Genomic DNA, 26418 nt, shown 5'->3' with positions numbered 1-26418 from the left:
AGGCTAGCGCCCCTCTTCTGCACACGCCTTTCCTCGCGTCAGGTCTGTTTGTCCGCGAAGGGAGACCGTTTGTGATGGTAAAGGGAAATTCTTTATTCTAAGAATTTAAGGGATTATCCCCCAAACGACCCCCACTTTTGGCAGCGTCTTCCAAGTGAAGTAGATTCTCAACTTCCCTAAAAGGTGACAGAGGTATCCTTCTTTTTTGCAAAAAAAGGAAAAAACAAAGCAAAACAAAAGATTTGTATTCTCTCCATTTTTCCCCCTCTCAAGATAAAGAGAGGAAGGCCCAAGGCCCAGAATTTGTGTTACTGCAAGTCCTCCTCTCTCGCCGTCCCTCAGTCACGTTCAGCAAGGAAGCTTTGCTTTTTGTGTTTTTATTAGGTCTTCTACTGCTTCTCTTCCTCTTTTGGAGTGTGATATTTGCAAGTTTGTGTCTCCCACTTAACCATCTTGACCTTGGCAGCCCACCTCTAACCTGGTACTTTTTTTCTCTCTCTGAATTGGCATGAGGTGCCCAGTGAACTTTTGGTCAGTTGTAATATTGGTTGGTGAAGAAAGTAAAGTCACGCTTAAAGAAGCAGGTGTTTGCATGACTCTACCCTCCATCACTAATGTTTCACCCACTCTTTCCACCGGAAAGGCTTTTCCCACAATCCTATGATAAAGGATCTCTCTTTTCCTTTTGGATCCTACTGTACTCTAGTCCCCAAGTTAAGAAAGAGAGCCTTAATGAAAATCAGAAGGAAAGAAAAAAGATTAAATTTTGTTGTTTTTCAAAACAGGGTTTCTCTGAGTAACAGCCCTGACTGTCTTCGAACTCTCTTTCTAGACTAGGCTGGCCTCAAACTCAGAAGATCCCCCTGTCTCTGCCTCCTGAGTTCTGGGATTTAAATGTGTGACTAATATTTGGAAACAGATTGTTATTATTATTTGAGATCAGGTCTCAATGCAGCCCAGTGTGTACCCTAGACTGACCTTCAACCCCTGACCCTTGACAGTTCTTCTGTCTCAGTCTCGAATGCTGCTGTTTTAGGCATGTTCCATCATGTGCCTCGTTTTCTTTTGAGACAGGGTCTCATGTAGCTCACACTGGTCCCATTTGCTATATAGCCAACTTCTGATTCTCCTATCTCCGTCTCCCCAGTAAAATTCTTAAGAGGGAGGGAAGCTTGATGTCACAAGGCAGACTTTTTTTGTCCACCAAATCTTTCTAGGTCTGCTTTTGTGATAGGAAAAAAAAAGCTTCCTTTTCTCTACATATCCTTTGCAGCCTCTGGTGATCCTAAGAGAAATAAGACTGGCCTTTCCCAGTATGGGAAGTGGTGCAGATGGTTTCTTTCCCCATTCCCTTGGATAAGTCTATGAAAACTTTTCCTACATGGTCTCGTCAGTAGACATAAGGGCATTTTCAGTTTTATGCCCTCTGTTGAAAGATGGACAACCCCCCCCCCCATGTTAGTTAAAAGGGAAAGGGCAGAAGTGCCTGGGGCCTCAGAGGCTCCCTGCACTGTTCATGTTTCAGTTTGTATTGAGATCTTGTTTAGAGACAGGGTCTAGCCGTGGAGCTCTAGCTGGCCTCACTCACCATTTATCCAAGTCTGTCCTTGAACTCTCAGCCCTCCTCTTGCCTCTGCCTCTCTCTAGGTTTGGGGCCTCAGGTGTGAGCCATTAAAGTTTCTTCTTTTTCTGTTCCTCAAGAAGAGGCCTCTTCTCCAAATTCTCTCATGGACAAACTGACTATGGGTGTCTGAATGTCCCTTACAGAGGGACTGGCTACAGGATCTGAATCTTTGGAAAAGGTGAAAGGGGTGGTGGGAACTTCTGAGGGCCTGCTCATTCTTTTTTTTTTTTTTGGTTTTTCGAGACAGGGTTTCACTCTGGCTTTGGAGCCTGTCCTGGAACTAGCTCTGTAGACCAGGCTGGTCTCGAACTCGGGCCTGCTCATACTTGTAGTGTTCCTTGCCACAAGCATGACAGTGCCCAGTGTTCCTTACTTCCATCCTTCTTTCCTCTATTTACTTATTTATTTATTATTTATTTATTTATTTATTTTCTGAGACGGTTTTCTCTGTATAGCCCTGGAATTCCCTCTGTAGACCAGGCTTGCCCCAAACTCAAAGAGATCTGTCTGCTTCTGCTTCCCAAGTGCTGGGATTAAAGGTGTGCTCCATCATGCCCAGCTATGTGCCCACTGTTCTTAATAGCTTCTTTTACATTTGAACTAAAGAGAAGGGATTATTAGGGCACATAGTTTTCTGTTCTGCTTTCTTTGAATAATTTGTTTGAATTGTTTTTTTTTTTCCTCCTGTGTTTTTGCTTTATTGCTGTCAAGTTTTACATCCAAAACTATTATTTGGGAAAAGTTGAATTAATTGATTAGAAATGTTGCCACTGTAGGATTTTTGGCATTGCAAAATATCCTAATGAGACAGTTCTGATTTTGCCATCTTTTTTGGGGGGTGGGGGGGTAGGGCACACACTTCCAGATTACCTGAAGGCACATTGAAGAAAAGCTTTCTGTCTTTTTTTGGTATGGAAAATGTTCTTAAATTGCCTTAAATGCTCATGAGTACCTACTGAAGGCATTAGTTTGAGCCCTGTACTCCTGTTGATATCTGTTGTAGTGTGTGTGCTAAAACAAAAGAGAAGTTATCATTTTCATAGTGGGCTTTTCTTGTGATTATTTTGGCTTGTTCATTTTGCATGGAAAAAACAAGCCCAGGAAAGCTCATTCACACTGAAGATGTTCCAGGCCGTGCAGCTAATGAGTGGAGTCTCTTGCCGGAGAGATTGAACTATTCCCTCCAGAGCTTTGCGTTGGAAACAGATAAGAGCTCAATTATTATATCTTTTTTTCATCTTCTTTTTGTTTTGTTTTTCGAGACAGTGTTTTTCTTTGTAACCCTGGCTGTCCTGGAACTCTGTAGACCAGGCTGGCCTCAAACTCAGAGATTCACCTGCCTCTCTGCCTCCTGAGTGCTGGAATTAAAGGCATGTGCCTGACCTCTTCCTCCCTTACTTCCTTTCTTTTTTTTCCTTTAACAAACATATGTTTTTTGTTTGAGACAGGGTCTCCTTGTATAGTCTACTGTGTAGCCCTGGCCGACCTGGAATTTGTGTTTCCCTGGTATTGGGGTAGTAGGCTTGTGTTAGGAACTTCATCTTTTATTGGAAATATTTTACTTTATACTTTGTACAAACATTAGTCACCTTACAAATACTGAGATAAATCTGTTCCCTAAAAAATCTAATACTTATTTGTACAGATGGTGAGGGTCATTTTTATTTATTTATTTATTTATTTATTTATTTTTGGTTTTTTCGAGACAGGGTTTCTCTGTAGCTTTGGTGCCTATCCCGGAACTAGCTCTTGTAGACCAGGCTGGCCTCGAACTCCCAGAGATCCGCCTGCCTCTGTCTCCCAAGTGCTGGGACTAAAGGCGTGCGCCGCCACCACCCGGCTAAGATTTATTTATTTATTTTTTTTATTTTTTTTTTTTTATGGTTTATTTAACTTTATTTTATGTCCATTGGTGTGAAGTGTCAGATCCCCTGGAACTGATCTTCAGACAGTTGTGAGCTGCCATGTGGGTGCTGGGAATTGAACCCAGGTCCTCTGGAAGAGCAGTCTGTGCTCTTAACCACTGAGCCATCTCTCCAGCCCCAAGATTTATTTTTAAATTTTATTTTTATCTATCTATCTATCTATCTATCTATCTATCTAATTATTCAAGACAACATTTTTTTTGTATAGCTTTGACTGTCTTGGAACTCACTCTGTTGACCAGTTTGGCCTCTAACTCACAGAGACCCACCTGCCTATGCCTCCCAAATACTGGGATTAATGGTGTGTGTTACATTTCCCAGCTTTAAATTTTATGTATGTGAATGTTTTGCTTGAATAAGTATATATCTGTGTACCATGTGTTCTTGGTACCTGCAGAGACCAGAAGGGGGCATCACATTCCCAGAGCCAGAATTATAGACAGTTGTGAGCTGACATGTGGGTGATGGGAATCAAACCAGGTCCTCTGGAAGAGCAACAAGTACCCTTAACCATTAAGCCATCTGTCCAGCCCAGTAACAGTCATTCTTAAGTTAATAGGTTAATTTTCACTTAAACCTTAAACTAGATAATGACCTGGTATCCTTCCCTGGTAGCTTGGTTAAAAAGATGTTGTGTGCTTGAGTGTTTTACCTGCAATGTCCACAGGCACCAGAAGAGAGCGTTAGATACCCGGAACTAGAGTTAGCAGAAGGTAGCTGCTATGTAGGTACTGAGAACCAAACCTGGGTCCTTTGCAAGAGCAGACGGTGCTCTGAATCACTGAGCCATCTTTCCAGCCTTAAGTTTAGAACTTTTTCTTTTATTTGCTTATTTATCTGTCTGTCTGTCTGTTTATAATGGAGACCGTGTCTCACTGTGTACCCCTGGGTAGCTTGGAACTCTCTGTGTAGACCACATTAGCCTCAAACTCATCCATTTGTCTCTGCCTCTCTATATTGTGCTGGTTCCCTTGGAAGGTGGTTGTGATTTACCATATGGGTGCTGTGAACTAAACTCAGGTTCTTTGTGAGAATAGCAAGTGCCCTTAACCACTGGGCCATCATCTCTCCAGTCCCAAAACAATTGTATTATTCCAGAAAGAAGCTGCACATTCCCTGTCACTTTGTGATGGCAGCACTCTTATCCCTAAGCAACTGCTAATACTTTACAGATTTTCCTATGCTTGATTTTCATATAAATAGAGTCTTACAATTCCTGGTTTTTCTGACAGGTTTCTTAACATTTTTAGCATAGCTTTTTCAAAGTCTGTCTTTTTTTTTTTTTTTTTTTTTTTGAGACAGGGTTTCTCTGTAGCTTTTGCCCCGGTCCTAGAACTAGCACTTGTAGACCAGGCTGGCCTCAAACAAAGATCCCCCTGCCTCTGCTTCCCAATTGCTGGGATTAAAGGCATGCGCCACCACCGCCTGGCAAGTCTGTCCATTATGTAATCTCCTGGTACTTTGTTCCTTTTTCTGACTTAATAGTCTCTTGTATAGCTAGGCAACATTTTGTTTATCTACTTATTAATGGTCATTTGTATTTTTTTCTGTTTTTTTGTCCACTGTGAATGTTTGTATCCAGGTTTTGGTTGACATGTTTGCTATGTATATACCTAAGAGTGGGCTTTTTTTTTTTTTTTGGTTTTTAGACCAGGCTGGCCTCGAACTCACAAAAATCCACCTGCCTCTGCCTCCCAAGTGCTGGGATTAAAGGTGTGCGCCACCACTGCCCGGCCGAGAGAGTGGGCTTTTTGAATCAAGTAGTAAGTAACTATGATCAAAGGAAGAGTTTGTTGGGGTTTTTTGTTTGTTTTTGTGTTATTGTTGTATTATTTTTCTCAGTGCTAGGGATTGGACACCCCCCCCCATTTTTTAAAATTATTTATTTGTGTTTGTGTGTATCTGTGTATATGCATGTGGTACCCTTAGAGGCCAGAAAAGTTGGATCCCCTAGAGCTGAGTTAGAGCAGGTTGTGATGTGCTCAGTGTGGTAGCTAGGAACCTAACTGTGGCCCTGTGGAGGAGCAGTGCTCAGTCTGAGCTGTGGAGCCATGTTTTCATCCTATGACCCAGGATCTTCCATGTTAGGCAAGCACTTCACTGAGCTACGGAGACAGAACTGGGTTTTCCTCAGCAGAGAGGCTTCAAGGAAAAGTGAAGTCATCGAGGAAATGAAACACTAGGAAGAGAGTTATGGATTAGTGTTTGAGAACACCCATATCTCCCTGGTAGGCAGGGGAGAACGAGGTCTTGCACACGAGGTGGCAGAGACCAAGAAGTCTGAGTGCATCCGTAAACTTGGTTTTCTTTAGGTGGAGAGTGCCTGTGGATCCCAGGTTGACCACACTCACTGTCCTTCTTGGTCAGGTGCTGCACTTGCAGGTGTGTTCCTTCCCACAGAGAGATGAGATACACTTGCTTTTTTTATATATGTGTATGTGTGTGTATGAATGTGGGCCTGTGTTCACCACAATGGGTGTGTAGAGGCCAGAGGACAACTTTTTGGGGGATTGGGTCTCCTTCAGTTTGTGAGTTTCAGGGATTGCATTCAGGTCAGCAGATTGAAAGGCAAGCAGTTTAACTGCTGAGCCATCTTGGTGACCCATCTTTACAGTATTTTTTCCTGTACTTATCTAGTTTGTCTGCAGTGTGATAACTAGGAAGAGGAATCCAAACAAAGTTCAAATTGAAGTATTTCCTACTTCTTTTTGGCACCAGATAGCAATTCCAGTTTATTTCCGCTAACTCCCTCATGTACAAATGACCTAAAATATGAAGTACCTTCAGAAATATCCAGTGGCTAGAGAAGAAAGAAAGATTCTAACTCTAAAAGTGATAAATTAGTGTCAACACTGCTTTTTTTTTAAAAAAAAGATTCTTTTTATTTTTAGTTGTTTATTTTTTATTTATTTGGTTTTTCGAGACAGGGTTTCTCTGTAGCTTTAGAGCCTGTCCTGGAACTAGCTCTTGTAGACCAGGCTGGCCTCGAACTCACAGAGATCCGCCTGCCTCTGCCTCCCGAGTGCTGGGATTAAAGGCGTGCACCACCAGTGCCTGGCTTAGTTGTTTATATTTTTATTTTATATGTGTGTGTTGAGTGCATTTACATGTACCATCTATATGCAAGTGGCTATAGAGGCTGAAAGATAGTGTCAGATCCCTTGGAACTAGGTTTATTTGTGGTTGTGAGGCACCACATGGGTCCTGGGAACTGAACACATGTCCTCTGCAAGAGCAGCAAGTGCTCCTAACTGCTGAGCCGTTGTTCTAGCCCCATAGCACTGTTTCTAAATGGAGAATCTATGGTTTTTGTAAATGACAGTGGATCTTTCCTGAGTATTTTAGGGCTTTTTTTTTTCCTTGTATGTTTTTTGAAACCAGTTTTCCCTGAGTGTTGCAGGCTGGTCTTGAATCCTAGGTTCCCCTAGCTTCAGTCTCCTAACTGCTAGGATTACTACAGTGCTTAATGATTTAGGCAATTTTTATTCATTTTTTAAAAAGTTAATGTCTATGTGTGTGTGGCCCTGAATTAGTTCATGAGCACCATAGGCATTCAGGTGCCCTCAGTGGCCAGAGGTGTCAGATCCCCTGCAGCTGGAGTTACAGATGTTCAGATGGTAGTGCTTATCATCCATCTCTCCAGCCCCCTCAGTTTAGGCAATTCTGTTTTTTTTGGTTTTTTTATTGTTGTTGTTGTTGTTGTTTGTTTGTTGTTTTTCGAGGCAGGGTTTCTCTGCGGTTTTGGAGCCTGTCCTGGAACTAGCTCTTGTAGACCAGGCTGGCCTCGAACTCAGAGAGATTGCCTGCCTCTGCCTCCCGAGTGCTGGGATTAAAGGCCTGCGCCACCTCCACCTGGCGGCAATTTTGGTTTTATTTTTTTATTTACTTTTGAGACAGGGTTTCACTATACGGCTCTGACTGACCTAGAACTTGCTGTACAAACCTGGCTGTTCTCAAACTCACATACAGAGTTCTGTCTTCCTCTGACTCCCAAGTGTTAGTATTAAAGGTACAGCCGGGCGGTGGTGGCACACGCCTTTAATCCCAGCACTTGGGAGGCAGAGGCAGGTGGATCTCTGTGAGTTCGAGACCAACCTGGTCTACAAGAGCTAGTTCAGGACAAGCTCCAAAACCGCAGAGAAACCCTGTCTCGAAAACCCAAAAAAAATAAAATAAAATAAAGGTGTGTGCTACCGCTCCCATCCAAAAGTAGATATTCTCTACATTTTGTTTACTTAAGTGTTTAATTTTTATATGTTTTGCCTGTTCTATCTTATACTACGTCCGTGCAGTGTCCTTGGAATCCATAAGAGGGTGTTGGGTCTCCTGGGACTGGTGTTCCAGATGATAGTAAGCCACCTTGTGAGTGATGGGAACTGAACCCAGGACCTCTTGAATTGGCAGTTCGTGCTCTGAACCATTGAGCCATAGCTCTAGTCCCTGGCCCAAGAATTTTAGAAAACCTTTTTTGTTGTTGTTCTGTTTATTTTTTTTTACAGAGGGTTTCTCTGTGTAGCTCTGACTGTCCTGGAACTCCCTTTGTAGACCAGGGTGGCTTTGAACTCACAAAAATCCTCCTGCCTCTGCCTATGGAGTGCTGGGATTAAAGTTGTATGACACCATCTCCCACTCAGAAAACCTTTTTAACTCTTTGTTTAAAAATTTTTAGGTGGTGGCGCACTCCTTTAATCCCAGTACTCGGGAGGCAGAGGCAGGCGGATCTCTGTGAGTTTGAGACCAGCCTGGTCTACAAGAGCTAGTTCCAGGACAGGCTCTAAAGCTACAGAGAAACCCTGTCTCGAAAAACCAAAAAAAAAAAAAAAAATTTTTTTAGTTTAAACGAGGTCCATGCCTTTAAACCCAGCATTCAAGATCAAGAGTCTTACGTGGGATCTCTAACTTTGGGTCAGCCTATTTAGCTGGGTAACTGTTTGCTTTCTATAGTTTCTACTCTTTAAATTGGGGACAGTTTCTTAAACTATTTCTTTTTCGTTTAGGTTAGGAGAAACATTAAGAATTAACATAGAGGAAGTAGGAGAAATGGCTCAGTCATTAAGAGCACTAGCTGCTCTTCCAGAGGACCCAGGTTCAATTCTCAGCCCCTACATGGTAGCTAACAACTGTCTGTAACATCGGCTCCAGGGGATCTGATGCTGTCATGCAGATATACATGCAGGCAAAACACCAATGCATATGAAATAAAAAGAAATAAATTGGCTGAGCAGTGGTAGCAGACGCCTTTAATCCCAGCACTTGGGAGGCAGAGGCAGGTGGATCTCAATGAGTGTAAGGTCAGCCTGGTCTACAAAGGGAGTTCCAGGACAGCCAAGCATACACAGAGAAACCCTATCTAAAAAACAAAACAAAACAAAAAACCCAAAAACAAATAAAAAAAGAATCAGCTAATCCCAGCACTTGAGAGGTAGAGGCAGGCAGACTTCTGTGAATTCGAGGCCAGCGTGCTCTATAGAGTGAGTTCCAGGACATCCCAAGGCAACACAGACAAACCCTGTCTCAATAAACCAAAGAAGAAGAAGAGGAAGAAGAAAAAAAAGAATTAGCATGTGACACAGTGTGTGTTCTCTGTGCTCTCCCTATTTTCCTCCATCTCCCTCCCGTTATCTTCCTTCCCATGTTCTCCCTATCTTCCTCTGTCCCACCCGCTCTGTACTCTCCCCATCTTCTAGTCCCACCCCCTCTCTGTGCTCTCCCTTTCTTCCTCCATCCCAGCCCCCACATTGAATTTAAGGCTTCAAGCATGCCAGGCAAGTGCTCTACCATTGAGCTATATTTTCATCCTTGTACTGCAAAATACTTAGGTGAAATATTTCAGCAAATAGCCTGTTTCTAGCATTCAGTACAAGAAATTTAACCATCAACACAGTGAGAGTCCTCCTCTTCTTCTGTAGTATATCATATTAGGCTTGTCATTTTCCACCTCCTCGGGTGTGGTGTTAAGATCTATAACAAGAAGGTGATACTGGCTCAGTTTAGTTCACGGGATTGTTCTGTGAATTAAATGGGTGGTTGCTATAAAAACTCTTTGAAGATCTCAAGCAGCTGAATAAAAATCAAAAAGGATTCTGCTAAAGGAGTTGTGTTAGTTAGGAACTTGTACTTTTCTGGGTAGATTTCAAGTATGTAAAGGAGTGGAATTGCATTTTTCAGTATCTGTCTTCAAAGAAGAAAGGTAAACATATTAAAATTTTCAATATCCTTCAGCATATTCACTCACCAAAAATTTATTGATAGTAGGATCGATCTGAGTTTGATCCCTGGAACCTATATAAAAATGCCAAATGTCACCTTTAATTGCAACACCGTAGAGGCAGAGATGTATCGAGCCTTTCTCTGTCCTACCAGCCAGCTCCCAAATAACAACATGGAGACTTATTAATTGTGAAAGCTTGTCCTTAGTTTAGGTTTGTTTTTAACTAGCTCTCATAACTTAAGTTAGCCCATTTCTAATTATCTATGTTCTTTCTCAATATTTTGTTACTTACTGCCCATCCTACCCATCCTACTTTCTCCGTGTCTCCTTATGTCTCTCACATGCCTAGATTCCTCCTTTCTCTCTGCCCAGAAGACCCATTTATACCTCCTGCCTATATATTGGCTGTTCATCTTTTTATTACATCAATCACAGCAATATACTTTTACACAGTGTACAAATATCCCACAACACAGAAGTAGGTGGATCTCTGTGAGTTTGAAGCAAGCCTGGTTTATAGAATGAGTTCTAGGACAGCCAGGACTACACAGTGAAACCCTATCTCAAAATAAGTAAGGCGGAAAAAAAAAGCCAGGCATCATTCCTGAACAGGACAGGGAGAGATGAAGATTGATAGCTTGCTGGCTATCAGTCTAGCCTAATTGGCGAACTCTAGGCCAGTGAGAGACTGTCTCAGAGGAGGTGGAGAGTATTCCTGAGAACGACACTGAAAATTGTCCTGTACCCTCCGTGTGCATCTATACACACACAGCACATACGTGTAAACAAACAAATCCCTACAACCTTCCTAAGGAGTGGCTAGATGTCAAGTGCCACTCTGGGATATACCAGTGAACAAGGTGTGTAAAGGTCATGCCTTGAAATCAGCTAGAGAAGCACCTTTATTTTCTAGTTGGTGTCAGGACTGGTTTTAGAAGCACATTCATATCTTACTGTGTTTGCTCAATTTTTTTTCCTGAATTAAAAAAAATTCTTTGAGCCAGGCAGTGGTGGTGTATGCCTTTAATCCCAGCAATCAAAAGGCAGGGGGAAGTAGATCTATGTGAAATTGAGGCCAGAAGAGAGCGAGTTTCAGGACAGGCTCCAAAGCTGAGAAACCCAGTCTTGAAAAACCAAAGGGGGGGGGGGGACCTTCTTTGAAAGAATTATCTTTTTATTTATTTATTTGAGAAAGGGTCTCTCTGTGGAGCCTGGCATGCAACTCACTCTGTAGACCAGTCTGTCCTCAAACTCACAGAGCGAGCCTGTCTCTGCCTCCTGAGTAGTGGGATTGAAGGCATGTGCCTTAGTATGTGTATTTGTGTATTTATATATCTGTGCAGATGAGTGTAGTTTCCTAAAGATGCTGGAGGGGTCCAGCTGCCCTGGAGCTTGAGGTACTGATAGTTTTGAACTGTTCAGCATGGGTGCAGACTGACGTGGGAACCCAACTCATGTCATCTGCAGGAATAGTATACACTTTTAACCACTTAGCCATTTTGCTAGCCCACCTTCCCCCACCGATATTGAGGTTGCTCAATGTTAGCCCAGGATAGCCTTGAACTCACTCTGTAGTTGAGGCTGTGCTTGCACTCTGTCAATCCTATCTCAGCCTCCTGGATAATAGGATCACAAGTGTGAGCCCCAACACCCAGTGGTAATGGTTAGTTTTGGTGACGTTGGGGCTGAACTCAGGCTTTATATACCTGAGTATGTGCTCTACCACTAAGCTATATTATGTGCTTCTCATTTAAACAGTATTCACAAGGCAGTATTTCAGTTAAGGTCAATGACATGCCTGCTGAAGATTAAGAGGTGTGTTTTTCTACAAATTCATTAGACATTTTGGTATCCAAGAATGCTGGCATTTGAAGTTGAATTTTTCTTTTTTTTTTTGATTTTTCGAGACAGGGTTTCTCCGTAGCTTTTGGTTCCTGTCCTGGAACTAGCTCTTGTAGACCAGGCTGGCCTTGAACTCACAGAGATCCGCCTGCCTCTGCCTCCTGAGTGCTGGGATTAAAGGCGTGCGCCACCACCGCCCGGCTTCTTTTTTTTTTTTTTTTTTAAGACAGGATTTCTCTGTGTAACAGTTCTGGCTGTCCCAGAACTCACTTTGTAGACCAAGTCTATCCTCCTGCCTCTGCCTCCTGAGTGCTGGGATTTGCCTGGCTATTTTCCATGTTTTAACCTTTCTGAACTGACACAGTTCTTTTACCTGTCAAGGTTTTAAACTTGTATCCCTTCCTTTGGTTTGTGTCAGGGTAAGCCATTGATGTAAAAGACTTCGTAATCTCCGACTGCCCTAATGCTGTCATCTGGAGTAGAGACTCAGCCAATTCTACTTGATTCCTCCATGCCTGCTGTGGTACAGGAATTATACTCTGAACTCTCAGTAAGTGTCTCCAAAGAGCTTCATGCTGAGAAGCAGCCAAGTATGATCCCCGATGTAAAACCTGGAGCCTCATGCGCTCATGTAAGTCAGAGTAGGGCATCACCCCTGGAGCTACAGAGGACTCATGCAGAAGGCTGTTGTGAAGAAACCTTTGAGACCTTGGATTATGGGGGCAAGACTGGGTGGTGCGGACTAGTGGACCCTACAGCAAGAGGGCCTATGGCTTTTGAGATCTTGGATAGGGAAGAGAGAACCAAGAGCATGGAGCCAAAGGTCTTCAGAGAGCAAGGAGACCAGGCCGAAGTTTTCAGAGACCCCTGTGAGGGAACAAAGGAAGAGCCATGCCAACATTCCACAGCTTCTAAAGGAAAGGTCTGCCCCAGTCAGGTAAGAATGAGTCTTGATGCAGAGAGGTTGAGTGTGGGTGACAACACTGCAGAGCGGTGCTGCTCATGATAAGTTACAGGTGCTGACAGGAAGCCTTCGACCTAGCCTCGAAGCAGTTTAAAAAAATAGGGATTTTTTTTGTTGTTGTTTTTTGTTGTTGTTGTTTGTTTGTTTTTTGAGACAGGGTTTTTCTGCCCAGTCACTACCGCCCAGCGATTTTTGGTATTTTTTTTGATGTAAGTCACTGCTGTGCTCTCACTACTCTCACTATTGTAGGAATTATTGAATCTCTAAAAAAGTGCATTTCTTTTTTTAAAATTTATTAATTTTGTTTTATGTGCATTGGTGTTTTTCGTGCATGTATGTCTATGTGAGGGTGTCAGATCTTGGAGTTACAGACAGTTGTTAGCTGCCTTGTGGGTGCTAAAAGACCAAATAAACGTTGCCCAGCTGTGGTGGCACATGCCTATTATCCCAGGAGGCTCTGTGAGTTCAAAGCTAGTCCATTTTACATAGTGAGTTCCATGATACCGAATGTCACAAAGTGAGATCCTGTCTCAAAAATAAACCAAACAGAAAGACCATTGCAAAAAAAATAAGGTGGAGATAGAAGATACCTGACATAAACCTCTAGCTTCTATATATGCAGGCATGGGTAAGCACACATACATGTACACACACTACACTAACACAACACACGCACAGACACAGAAAGATTTTAATATTTGGGACATTGTGATACGAGGATTGTCCCGAGTTGGAAACTAGTCTGGATTACACAGTGAGTTTAAGGTCAGGCTGGGCACAGGAAAAAGAGAGGAGTAAGTTGTATAGTAAGTAAGTTGTAGGTGGAAAAAGAAAGAGGAGTAAGTTATATAGTAAGTAAGTTGTAGGTGGGAAAAGAAAGAGGAGTAAGTTGTATAGTAAGTAAGTTGTAGGTGGGAAAAGAAAGAGGAGTAAGTTGTATAGTAAATAAGCTGTAGGTGGGAAAAGAAAGAGGAGTAAGTTGTATAGTAAGTAAGCTGTAGGTGGAAAAAGAAAGAGGAGTAAGTTGTATAGTAAGTAAGCTGTAGGTGGAAAAAGAAAGAGGAGTAAGTTGTATAGTAAGTAAGCTGTAGGTGGAAAAAGAAAGAGGAGTAAGTTGTATAGTAAGTAAGTTGTAGGTGGGAAAAGAAAGAGGAGTAAGTTGTATAGTAAGTAAGCTGTAGGTGGGAGTTTCTGTCCTGCCTAGTCGCAGAGCTGTTGAACCTTACGTTAATTATAAACTGTTTAGCCTGTTAGCTCAGGATTATTATTAACTAGCTCTTATAACTTAAATTATTCTTGTCTATGTTTAGCCATGTGGTTTGGTACCTTTTCTCAGTGAGGCATTCTCATTTTGCTTCCTCTGTGTCTGAGTGGTGATCGCCCCTCTGCCTTTTCTCTTTCCAGAATACTAGTCTGGTCGCCCTGCCTACACTTCCGGTCTGGCTATTGGCCAATCAGTGTGATATTAAACTAATAAGAGTGACAAATCTTTCCAGTGTACGAGGGCATTATCCCACAGCAGTGCCTTTGAGTCCAGCACTCTCGAGGTGGAGGATGGAGGATCAGAAATTCAAACTCATTGAGATTCGCCTGCCTCTGTCTCAGCCTCTCAAGTGCCGAGATTAAAGGTGTTCACCACGCCATCACTGCCTAGCTGTTTTTGTTTTTGTTTTTGTTTTTGAGACAAGGTTTCTCTGTATCCCTGACTGTCCTGGAACTCAACTCTGGAGTCCAGACTGTCCTCAAATTCAGAGATCTGTCTGCCTCTGCCTCCTCAGTGCCGAACCAGTTCTTTTTTTAATTTTAGCTTGTTTGGTTTTGTTTTTGTGACAAGGTCTTAATTCTGTAGCTCAGCCTGCCCTTTAAATACAAGATAATCCTCCTGCCTCAACTTCCTGAGTATCAGGACTAGAAGAGTACAGTACCATGCCTGTACTTTTCTTCTTATGTAATTGTAGTTCTAGGGGGCTCATGTGCTATCTTCTGGACTCTTTGGGTACCAGACATGGCATACATATACTGACACATACACTTAAACTTTTGAGCTAGAGTCTTACTATGTAGTCTTGCCTAAATGGCTTTGAAATAATACTTAGCTGAAGTTGTAGATACTTGCAGATTAATTCATTTGGGGGAAGTAGAATTCTCATGTCATTCAGTACATTGGAATGGTCCGTGTTATTGATTTAAATATCCCTTGTCTTAGTTTACTACTGCAATGAAGAGACACCATGATTAAGGCAATTTTATTTTTTTAAAATGTTTTTTTGTTTGTTTCTTTGTTTTTGAGACAGAGTTTCTCTGTAGCTTTGGAGCCTGTCCTGGAACTAGCTCTTGTAGACCAGGCTGGCCTTGAACTCACAGAGATCCGCCTGCCTCTGCCTCCTGAGTGCTGAGATTAAAGGCGTGCTCCACTACCACTCAGCAATCCAGGCAACTTTAAAAGAAAGTGTTTAGTTGGGGTCTTGGTTACAGTTTCATAGGGTTGAGTCTGTGGGCATTTTGGCAGGTAGCATGGCAGCAGCCAGGCAGGCAGGCCTAGTGCTGGAGCAGTAGCTGAGAGCTTATATCTGATCCACAAGCAAGGGGCAGAGGGATAACTGGGAATTATGTGGGCTTTTGAAACCTCAAAACCTATCCCTTAGTGGCACACCTCCTCCACAAGGCCACACCTACCTCGTAATCCTTCCCAAATTTCTGCCAATTAAGGAACAAGCTTTTGCTGGGGGCCAGTCTCATTCAAATCACCACACTGTTCATATATTTAATCAATTTCTGTACTTCTGTATGTCCCAGCTTCTTGGTTTGTCTCTTTGTTTAGGCAAATTCCTTTTTGTAGCCCAGGCTGGTCCTTTAACTCCTCATGTAGCCAAGGTTGACTGTGTCCATCATTCCAAAAGAGATACTTCAAGAAAACAGACTTAACAGTTTCAGGCTGGAGGTTCAGTTCAATGGCTGAGCCCTTGACTGGCTAGCATGCAGGAGGTGCCGTTGCATCCCCTAGTGTTGCAAAATCAAACACAAAACACCTGCAGTTTGAGCAGGTCACTTAGTATTATTAGCTTAATGGTCTCAGTGAAAGAGCATGTAGCCCTCCTGGGTTTGGTCTTCAGCACAACAATAAACAAAACATAGAATTGGGATGTATAGAACTGCTGCTAAGAGCTGGGCAGTGATGGCTCACACCTTTGATCCCAGCACGTGGGAAGCAGAGGCAGGCAGATCTCAGTGAGTTTGAGGCCAGCCTGGTCTACAGAGTGAGTTCCATGGCAGCCAAGGCTGATACACAGAGAAACCCTGTCTTGAAAAAAAGAAGTATTGCTGCCAAGAAAAGACACTTCATCGAATCCTCTGATTGACAGAACTGTCTTATCTGGATCAAGAAGAATTATGCTCTGTTTTGCTGGTCAGGCTACACTAGGGTTGCACACTTCCCTCCATGTCATGTGCACTAATGCTCTCATGGACAAGAATTCACGTGGGTGGCAGAACCTGAAAGCATACTGTTGGAAGCTAGGTTGTTGTGTGTATGACTCAAGAAACTTATATAAGAAAAGTCAGGATTATTTTGGTTTTATTCTTGTTTTTTTTTTCCCCTAAATCTCTTAGGAGATTTGAGAAGAGCCTTCAAGCATTTGGATGGCTATCCAACAGAAGCGAACCTGCTGGGCACAGTCAGACTCATTGGGCAGCATGGGGTAGCTAGTAGTTGCTAAGCATTCTCAGGTCATGGCAGTCTGAACACTGCAGCCCTTTGAGACAAAGAAACATGCTGTTTACACAGCATTCAGGCTTATGGAACCAGACATCCTCAAAGTAATAACCCTTTTTAAAGATAATTTGGTCAATCTTATTTTATGTGCATTGGTGTGAAGGTATCATATCAGATCCCCTGAAACTGGAGTTGCTGACAGGTACGAGCTGCCATGTGGGTGCTGGGAATTGAACCCCTGTCTTCTCAAAGAGCAGCTTTAACGCTTAACCACTAAGCCATCTCTCTAGCCCCTGTAATAACCCTTAATAAACTGGCAGACTAGCACATAGTTGAGAGCTGTAGCCAGGCTTGGTGGTAGTCTCATTATTTGAGAGGATGAGGGAGGAAAATTGCTATCTGTTAAAGAACAGCCTGGACTACATAGTGAATAGCATGTCAGAGAGAGCTAGATAGTAAGACCCTAACTTGAAAAAAGCAAAAACAAACAAACCAGATAAATTAAGAGAACATACTTTCAATATATAATTTATAAATACCTTGCCTTGTACAAAGAGGATTCTTTGTTTTGTTTTTTGAGACAGGGTCTCTATGTAGTACTGGGTATTCTGGAGCTTGCTCTGTAGACCAGGCATGGCCTTGAACTCACAGAGATCATTCTGCCCCTGCCTCCCAAGTGCTGGGATTAAAGGTGAGAGCCACCATACATAGAGAATTTTTGGACTAAATTAAAAACAAAACACAGCCTGTCAGTGGTGGTTCACATCTTTAATCCCAGCACTCTGGAGGCAGAAGCATGTGGATCTCTGTGTGTTTGAGACCAGCCTGGTCTACGAGACCTAGTTCAGGACAGCTATGATGGTTACACAGAAAAACCCTGTCTCAAAAAAGAAACAACCCAACTGGGACTTGTAGTGCATATCTTTAATTCTAGCATTCCTCTCAAAAGTTAACAATTTATTTTTATTTATTTATTTATTTATTTATTTATTTATTTATTTTCTTGGTTTTTCGAGACAGGGTTTTTCTGTGGCTTTGGAGCCTTTCCTAGAACTAGCTCTTGTAGACCAGGCTGGCCTCGAACTCACAGAGATCCGCCTGCCTCTGCCTCCCGAGTGCTGGGATTAAAGGCATGCGCCACCACCGCCCAGCAAAAGTTAACAATTTAAATACTTCAGTAGCCAGATAAATCTTTGAATCCTTTAGATGGTACATACATCACCCTGAGTTCAGTTTCCCAGGCATGATGATCCATGTCTGTAATCCCAACATTATAGAGGGAGAGGAATAATGATCCAGGAGCTCAAGAGGAGCTTCAGGTACACAGCAAAACCAGGCCAGCCTGGGCTAGATGACACCTGGTGTCAGAAGAAACATGAGAACGTAAATTAGAAACACTTGAGTGTAAACTAATAAAAAATAATTCTTTGTTGCTTTAGAGTTGTGTCAGAAGGTATAAAATTTTGGACTAGTAATTTTGTTTCTTTGTTGAGGAATACTTCATTATTGGAAAAGAATTTTTTTAAAAATTATTGTTTTGAGGCTGGGCGGTGGTGGCGCACACCTTTAATCCCAGCACTCGGGAGGCAGAGGCAGGCGGATCTCTGTGAGTTCGAGACCAGCCTGGTCTACAGAGCTAGTTCCAGGACAGGCTCCAAAGCCACAGAGAAACCCTGTCTCGAAAAACCAAAAAAAAAAAAAAATATTGTTTTGAGATTATAATCTAACTACATGTTTTCCTTCCCTTTCCTACCTCTTCATTCTCTATATACCCTCTCTTCTCTCCTGAACGCATCAGAACGTATCAGATGGGGAGATGTGACTCAGATAATCTGGCCCAGCCTCTCAAAGGCCATTGGCTGAAGGAGGTTCCCCATCACTCTCCTTCAAATTTATGATGCTTACTTTTTACATTAAGTGTTTGCATGCATATATGTAAATACATTTATGTTCCTAAATATAGCCTGCTAAGTCTGTATAATGTTACTTGTATGTGTGTTTTCAGGGCTGACACTGGACAACCGGTTGGTGTGCTCTTCCTTGAGGAAGACCATCTTTCCTGCTCCGAGCTTTTGTCAGTTGCCTTGTCTTTGTGCAGTAGATGAGGGAAAGTCCATGAGGCCTAAATAAGCCATTACACAGATTTTTTTTTTAAATTTATGTGTATGAATATTTTGCCTGTGTGTATGTATGTACACGATGTGTCTGCCGGGTACCTGTGGAGGGCAGAAGAGGGGTTCACATCCTGAAACTGGAGTTACTGATAGTTGTGAGCCACCATTTGGGTGCTGGGAGCCGAACCCAGGTCCTCTGCAAGAGCAACAAATGCTCTTGACCACTGAACTATCTGTCCAGTACCATGATCTTTCTTTTTCTTTTCTTTCTTGTAATTTTTGCTTTATTTATTCATTTATTTGGAGTTTTTTGAGGTATGGTTTCTCTGTGTAACCTTGCCTGTCCTGGAACTCTCTACAGACCAGACTGACCTCAATGCAAAGGTTTGCCTGTCTCTACCTCACAAGTGCTGGTATTAGAGACATGTGCCCCACTGCCCAGCATATAAAAGGATTTCTTGTTGGAAATAAAATTTCAGTGACTTAAAAGTGGAAACTCTGGGCAGCGGAGAGATATCTCCATCCATAAATGCTTGCTTGTTATGTAAGCATGAGGACCTGAGTTTGATCCCTAACACTCATAAGAAGCCAAAGCTTATGGCACACTTGTAATCTGGAGGGTTTCTGGGGCTCTCACTGACCAGCCTAACCGATCCTTATCACTGAGAGACTGCCTCAAAAAAGGTGAGGGCTGGTTGAGATTACTCTGAAGGTAAAGTGTTTAATGTACAAGCCAGAACCCATAGAAAGATGGGAGAGAACCAACTCCACAAAATTGTCCTCAGACCTTCAGGTGTGCACAGAGGCACATGCCCTCCCTCCCATCACACACACAGTAATAATAAAGGAAAGGAAGAAATTTGAGGTAGATGGCTTGTGAGGAACACCATCAGAGACCAACATCTGGCCTCCACCTGTACGCATGCAAACCCATGGGTGCGTGCATACACAATGGAGAAATGTTTTTATAAGGTAGAAGCAGAATTGATGTTGATAGGCTGTTCTTGGGTCTGCAGGGCTCTGTTGGCCCTAGTTTGCTGTAGCTCTGATCTCATGCAGCAGAGCAGTATGTAAAGCATGTTGCCGAGGTGTGAACGCTTTCTGTGACTTCACAATCGGTGCCTCACTTAAAGCTGCAGTTTTTCTGAATTGAGATACAGAGGAAAACTTCTGTAAAAGTTCCTCTCTCCCTATAAAGGTGTAAGAAACTAGAAGGTCCATCTGGTGATAAATCTTTTCTTTTATTAGAGTGTTGGCACTTGAAATTAGGGCCAGTTAGGCACTGTACCAACCAGTGCGTCTCCAGCACTATTTGTCTTTCCCAGAAAAAGTCTCAACTCTGTAGCCCAGAGACTGGACTCTTAACATCTGTGCTTCTTCTACCTCAGCCTCTACAGAGCTGAGATTACAAATACGGGCCACCAGAGTCACATCCAGGGGTATTCTTTTTTTTTTTTTAATATTTATTTATTTATTTACTATGTATGCAATATTCTGTCAGTGTGTATGCCTGCAGGCCAGAAGAGGGCACCAGACCCCATTACAGATGGTTGTGAGCCACCATGTGGTTGCTGGGAATTGAACTCAGGACCTTTGGAAGAGCAGGCAATGCTCTTAACCTCTGAGCCATCTCTCCAGCCCCTCCAGGGGTATTCTTGCTTTCTTTATTTATTTCCTTCCTTCCTTCCTTCCTTCCTTCCTTCCTTCCTCTATCCTTTTTTCTTTTAGCTTCCCTTTTTCTTTTTTTTATTGAGCTATATATTATTCTCTTCTCCCTTCCTCTCTCCTCCCCTTCTGCCCTCTCCCATGATTCCCACGCTCCCAATTTACTCAGATCTTTATTTTTTCAAGACAGTGTTTCTTTGTGTAGACCAGGCCAGCCTCGAACTCACAGAGATTTGCCTGCCTCTGCATCCTGAGTGCTGGGATTAAAGGTGTGTGTCACAGTGCATATCATATGCTTTGTTATCTTTGAGTCTGGGTTTGATTTGCAGCACCCATATGGTTACAACCATCTGTAACTGCAGTTCGAGAGAATCTGACACCCTCTTCTGACCTCTGCAGGTACCAGGCACACATGTACATTTGTTCAAGCAAAACATTCATACACTTAAAATAAACATGAACAAAAACAGGACTGAAGTTTTCTCAGTGGTTCTAAGCACTCTTAGTACTGGCTGTTTTTTAGAGGTCCCTAGTTCAATTTCCAGCACCCCCAAGGCAGCTTGTAACTTGTTTTCAGTTCTGGGAGATCTGATGCCTTCTCTGGCCTCCAAGGGCACTGCATGCAGGCAAATAGGCAAAGCACTCATGTATAAAAAGAAAATACATTTTTAAATCAAAAAGTCTTTTTAAATTTTAAAGTAATTTGATTTACATAAAATGAAAAGGTAGAACAAAAGTTTGAAGCCTCAATTTATTCGATTGAGGGTTTTTTTGTTTTTTTTGACGAGGTTTGACAATATCGTCTTGCTGGCTTAGAACTTGCTATGTAGACCATACTGGCTTTGAACTTAGAGGTTTCTGTGCCTCTGCAGAGCTGGCATTCAAAGTCACAATTCAGCCATTAACCTCCCAGTTTGTTTGTTTGTTTGTTTTTCAAGACAGGGTTTCTCTGTAGCTTTGGTGCCTGTCCTGGAGCTAGCTCTTGTAGACCAGGCTGGCCTCGAACTCAAAGAGATCCACTTGCCTCTGCCTCCTGAGTGCTGGGATTAAAGGCCTCCGCCACCACTGCCCGACCTAACCTCCCAATTTTAACCAGTTTATTTGCCAGTGTCTTATAGCTGCAGTTCCTGAGATCTGGCTCGCTCCTCCTCTTCCTGTCATTGTTCTCTCCAACCCCCTCATTAAAGTTAACTTTTCAGAGCTGCTATGTGAGCTGCATGCCTGAGCAAAGGAGCACAGAGAACCCTTGGAAGGAGGAAAGGGGCGCTGGCCTTCCCTCTGCCACCCATGCTTCTGTCCTGTACCTGCTTAAGCTGGCACTGCACCAGGTGCACCTGTACCCTCATCTTATTTCTTATTTTCAGAAGGCACTCAGGAGCTGACACATAGCTGCGGTCCCACCACTCAAGAGGCTGAGGCAGGAGGATTATAGCTATTTGAGTCTGATCTGGGTTAAATGGTGACCCCTACCTTCAAAATCTAAAACAAACAAACAAAAAAAGCAAGCATTAATAAGCTTTTGTTTTTCTCTGTTTCAAGTTCAAATTCTAGAGAAGTAATACATTTTACTTACTAACCTGAATTTGAGCTTTCCTTTCTATCTCAATGCCTGTGACTGTTGGCAGTTTTCCTGGAGTTACACTGAGCTCTGATGTAATAACTGAACGTCTGTGAACTCAGGTACCTCTGCATCAGCCATTGACTGTTGGGTTTTCTTGTTGCAGGATGTCCTCCTGATGCAGTCCAACAAAGAACCTGTATGTGCAGAGTTCCCTGGAGACCTGCTAAAGAAAAAAGGTATGATATTTCTTTTTGTTTGTTTGTGTTTTGAGACAAGGTCTTTTTTATGTAGTCCTGGTTGGCCTGGGACTCATAGATATCCACCTGCCTCTGCCTCCAGAATGCTTTGATTAAAGGCGTGTGCCACCACACCTGTGAAAATTTTTTTTTATACGATTCACTTACTATTTATGTGTGTGTTAGCTTAAGGAAGTGTATACCACTTATGTAGAACTGGATTCAGTTTGAGCAGCCACCTCCACTTTTCCTGCCACACTTTCCCTTCCCACTAAGGTGGAACTGGGCACCAAAATAAGCACTCATTCCTTCCTTCCTTCTTTAAGTTGTCTGTGCCAGGCATTTGTCACAGGAGCAAGACAAGGTTATTAATTCAGATCTTAAGATAATATACTATGTTTTTAGTAGTTAAAAGGCAGTATTGATAAATGATTATTAACCCTAGTCCATACTTTATTCAGATTACTGTACTGAATAACTTTTCTGTTTGAGGATCCCATTTGATCCTCATGTCATTTTTGGATTCTCCAGTTTGTGACAATGTTGGTGTTTGGGGGTGATTTTAAGAGTGCAGGTATATTGTAGACTGTGGGTGTAGAAGTGAAAGAGTCCATCAGTAATACCAACAGTCACCTTCCGGAGGTGCTGTGTTACTCGGTTATACTCTCAGTCCGGAGATTGAGGCAGGAGGATTATGAACTCAATTTTAACCTAAGTGAAAATATTTATATATATATATATATATATATATATATGTGTGTGTGTGTGTGTGTGTGTGTGTGTGTGTGTGTGTATATGTATATGTATATATATATGTATATATGTATATATATTGTTTTGTTTGTTTTGATTTTTTTGTTGTTGTTTTTCACTTTTCAAGACGGGTTTCTCAGTAGCTATGGAGCCTGTCCTGGAACTGTCTCTGTAAACCAGGCTGGCCTCAAACTCACAGAGATCCACCTGCTTCCCCCTTCCCAGTGCTGGGATTAAAGGCATGAGCCACTACTACGTGGAATTTTTTTGTTTTGTTTTGTTTGTTTTTTGAGAATACAAAGTGTGATTTTTATTACATCGTATCAAAGAGGACACATGCTGTCAACATGCATTAGTGTTTGTTGGTTTTGGATCACTGCACAGTTATTCTTCTTTTTCATGCTTTAAACTCTTTAAAAAAATAAAGATGGGGGGCTGGAGAGATGGCTCAGCAGTTAAGGCCCTATTCTGGCCTATAGGCAGGATACTGTATAAATAAATAAATCTTTAAAAAAAAAATAAAGATGGTTCAGTGGTTAGGAGAACTGGCTAATCTGCAGAGGACCCAGGTGTAGTTCCCAGAACCTACACAGTGGCTGATAACCATCTATAACTCCAGTTCTACATGATTCCATGCTTTCTTCTGGCATTCTTGGGCACAAAGATGTACATATATACATTTAGGCAAAACACATACACAAAATAAACAAACAAATAGGGCTGGAGAGATGGCTCAGTGGTTAAGAGCACTGACTGCTCTTTCAGAGGTCCTGAGTTCAATTCCCAGCAACCACATGGTGGCTCACAGCCATCTATAATGAGACCTGGCGCCCCCTTCTGGCTTGCGGGCGCACAAGGAAGGAATGCTGTACACATAATAAATAAACAAATATTTTAAAAAATAAAATAAACAAATAAATGTTAAAAAAATTGTCTTAAATTCTGCTTCAAAGTCTTGTGAAATGTCAAAATGTATGTGCATAAAAACAAATCACCTTAATGGGTCAGAGTATTGTTTTCTCTCTAGCTGTGCACAAACTGCTTTCCCCATGCACCTTTTGCCATTACTACTTGGAAGTCGGTGCTCCCCCGCCCCTTCCTAAGATTCTTGATAAAGTGGAGAATGGATGTGTTTCAGCAAATCTGAACTTCATTGCCTCACACAGAGGAAAACCGCATCAGGTTGGGGGTGGATGAAGAATTTCTCATTGTTCCTGGATAGATGTAATGAGGGTACAGCTACCTTGATGCTAAACATATGATTTAATGAATTACATAGCATTCCATAGAAAGATGAAATAAAATCATGAGGAGTGCTCAGGCTGAGACATTCATGAATAGATTATTGTTTGGGATGATATGAAATTGGATTATTTCACAATACTTAGTACTGCTTGGGAAATTGGAGGTAGCCATTGTTAGTAATTGATATTTATGCTAAACATCTGGTGCATTTTTATCCATCCATCCATTCTAGAGGTCTTGGGGTGTCGTTTAATGGCAGAGCTAATTGTCCGTGCAATTCTGGGTTCGATTGTTAGTACCCAGTTAACAAACTCATCACGCCTGCCACCTCTCTGCTAGGCGAGCCTTGTAACACCAAGTTTTCCCTGTAGCCCATACTCCTAATGTTTTTAAATGGTGTTCTACACTTAGATACCATTTTAACTGTCTCATGTCCTGTTAGATAAAGAATCAAAGAGAAAAGACAGGCAGTTCTCCTAATACTGCAAGTACTATACCAGGCAGTGTTTATGTGTGATAATTAATTTCCATACAGCACTGAGGTAAGTGTGTTTACCATGCTTTCTACAAAAGAAACTGAGGCTCAGAGAAGGACACACAAATGCTGGAGTTGAGGAGCTTCCTAGTTCTGGCTGGCCTTGAATTTGTGCTGGCCTCCGGCTCCCTCCTTCTGGCATCACAGGTGTGTCTGTCATTGTGTTCACATTCCGCACAAAAGGTGGGTTTTTGTTGTGTGTTCTCTTGCTTTCTTACTTTCATAATGGCAGTCTTCACACTAACTCAGAACTGAAAGGAATGAACTAAACTTCCATGTTCCTGTTACTCAGCTTCAGTAATGATCAGCCCAACCTTACAGAAAGGCAACTGGTTGTTTATTGTTTTGTTTTCTTCTTTTCTTTTTCGTTATTTGTTTTTCTAGACAGGGTTTCTCTGTAGCTGACTATCCTGGAACTCAAGAGATCCACCTGCCTCTGCCTCATGAGTGCTAGGATTAAAGGCATGTGCCACTACCGCCTGGTTCAGCAAGGCAATTATTATAAATCACTGGATTTAGGACCATTCAGCTTGCAGATTAACCATAAATAAAGTTCTACACATAACTGTTCTTTTTCTTTTTTCTTACTTGTTTTTGGCCATTCAGGGGATTGAACCTGTGATTTCACTAATGCTAGGCATGAGCTCTACCACTGAGCTGCAACCCCAGCTCTCACTGTTCCTTTTCAAAGAGCAATTTTATCTATAATATATCTAATTTCAGGTAATAAAATGATCATTGAATGAAAAGACTGCTGTACTGACAGTTCACTAGCGCTGTCTGGCTAGATAAGTGGTTTTATAATAGCTAGCTCCTTGGCTGCTCTACCGTGGAGCTCTAGTCGTAGCCCTCTGTTCAGCCTTGTTTCAGACAGGGTTTCTCTCTGGACCCTGGCTGTCCTAGGGAACTAGCTCTGTACACCAGGCTGGCCTCGAACTCACAGAGACCCACCTGCCTCTGCCTCCCAAGTGCTGGGATTAAAGGCGTGCGCTATAAAATTTTATTTTGTGTGCATGAATGTCTGTGTGAGGGCATTAGATCCCCTAGAACTGGAGTTACAGACAGTTGTGAGTTGTCATGTGAGTGCTGGGGATTGAACCTGGGTCCTCTGGAAGAGCAGACAATGTTCTTAACCACTGAGCCATCTCTCCAGCCCTCTTTTCAGTTTTTCGTTTGTTTTTGTGGTGCCTGGGCTGACGTGGAACACACTTTGTGGCTCTTGACATTCAGTGGTCTTGCTGTCCTGCCTCAGCCCCTGACTAGCTGGTGTTGCAAATTTGAAATACAAGGGCCTGCTAGTGGTGTTTTAAAATGGCAACTTTTTTTTTTAATAGTTTTTCAACACAGGGTCTGTTTAGCTCTTTATCAGAACTCACCCTGCAGACCAGGCTGGCCTTGAACTTGCAGATATCTGCCTGAAAATGGTGTCTGTAAGACTGAATGAATCAGGCTCACATTTTCTGTTACTCAGTTATATAGTATCATCTGTGATACCAAGTAACATGTTGAGAACAGTGTTTTTTATTTTTCCAAAATTGGCTGCTTTTGGGGGACTCATTTTCATAGTTTGCAAAGAAGCAAAACGCTGGTATGGCTTTCTGAGCTTTTTGATTATCTTTTCTGAGTTGAATTTTCTGTTGTTGCTGTTGATGCATGATGAAATTCACTTAGCTGGGACAGCTTTTTTATTTTTATTTTTCAAATTACATCTGATTTGAGTTTCTTTCTCTTCTGTAAAAGGAAATGTACACAGTACAACTGGACCTCTGCCAGAACCCATTGAAAACATACAAGGTATGAAAACCAGTGGGACTAAGGGATAATAATGAAGGACACAGTTGTGGCACTGTGAGTCAGCATCCGTCAGCTGGGTGCAGTGAGCACCAGGAGTGGATAAAATCATGACCCCCCCATTATGCTTTCGGAAACCAGAGCTTTAGTTACCCTAGAACCTTCAGTCTCGTGGACCCTGAATTAATAAAGCGTTCTTAAAGAAAACCATGTGGAACATTACTAATTGTCTTTTTTTTG

The 26418-nt window shown here is 42.3% G+C and overlaps 1 protein-coding gene across 5 annotated transcripts in view; it reads left to right on the top strand.

The window, feature by feature from the left end:
- Positions 1-26418, top strand: part of LOC121459333 (protein PRR14L-like) — a 73610-nt gene that overhangs the window by 450 nt on the left and 46742 nt on the right. For 4 of the 5 annotated variants that reach the window (XM_041668962.1, XM_041668961.1, XM_041668964.1 and 1 more), the window contains exons 1-3: positions 12066-12539; positions 21782-21854; positions 26128-26181. In XM_041668962.1, the coding sequence (XP_041524896.1) occupies positions 12066-12539; positions 21782-21854; positions 26128-26181 (601 nt within the window). Of the gene's footprint in view, positions 1-12065; positions 12540-21781; positions 21855-26127; positions 26182-26418 lie in introns of those variants that run through there. The other variant, XM_041668965.1, reaches the window with a different exon arrangement.

The sequence above is a fragment of the Microtus oregoni genome, unplaced genomic scaffold (genome assembly GCF_018167655.1).
Source record: "Microtus oregoni isolate MIOR12 unplaced genomic scaffold, Mior012 000019F_ref0000042, whole genome shotgun sequence".
Taxonomy (NCBI): domain Eukaryota; kingdom Metazoa; phylum Chordata; class Mammalia; order Rodentia; family Cricetidae; genus Microtus; species Microtus oregoni.
This window is presented reverse-complemented; position numbering and strand designations above follow the sequence as displayed.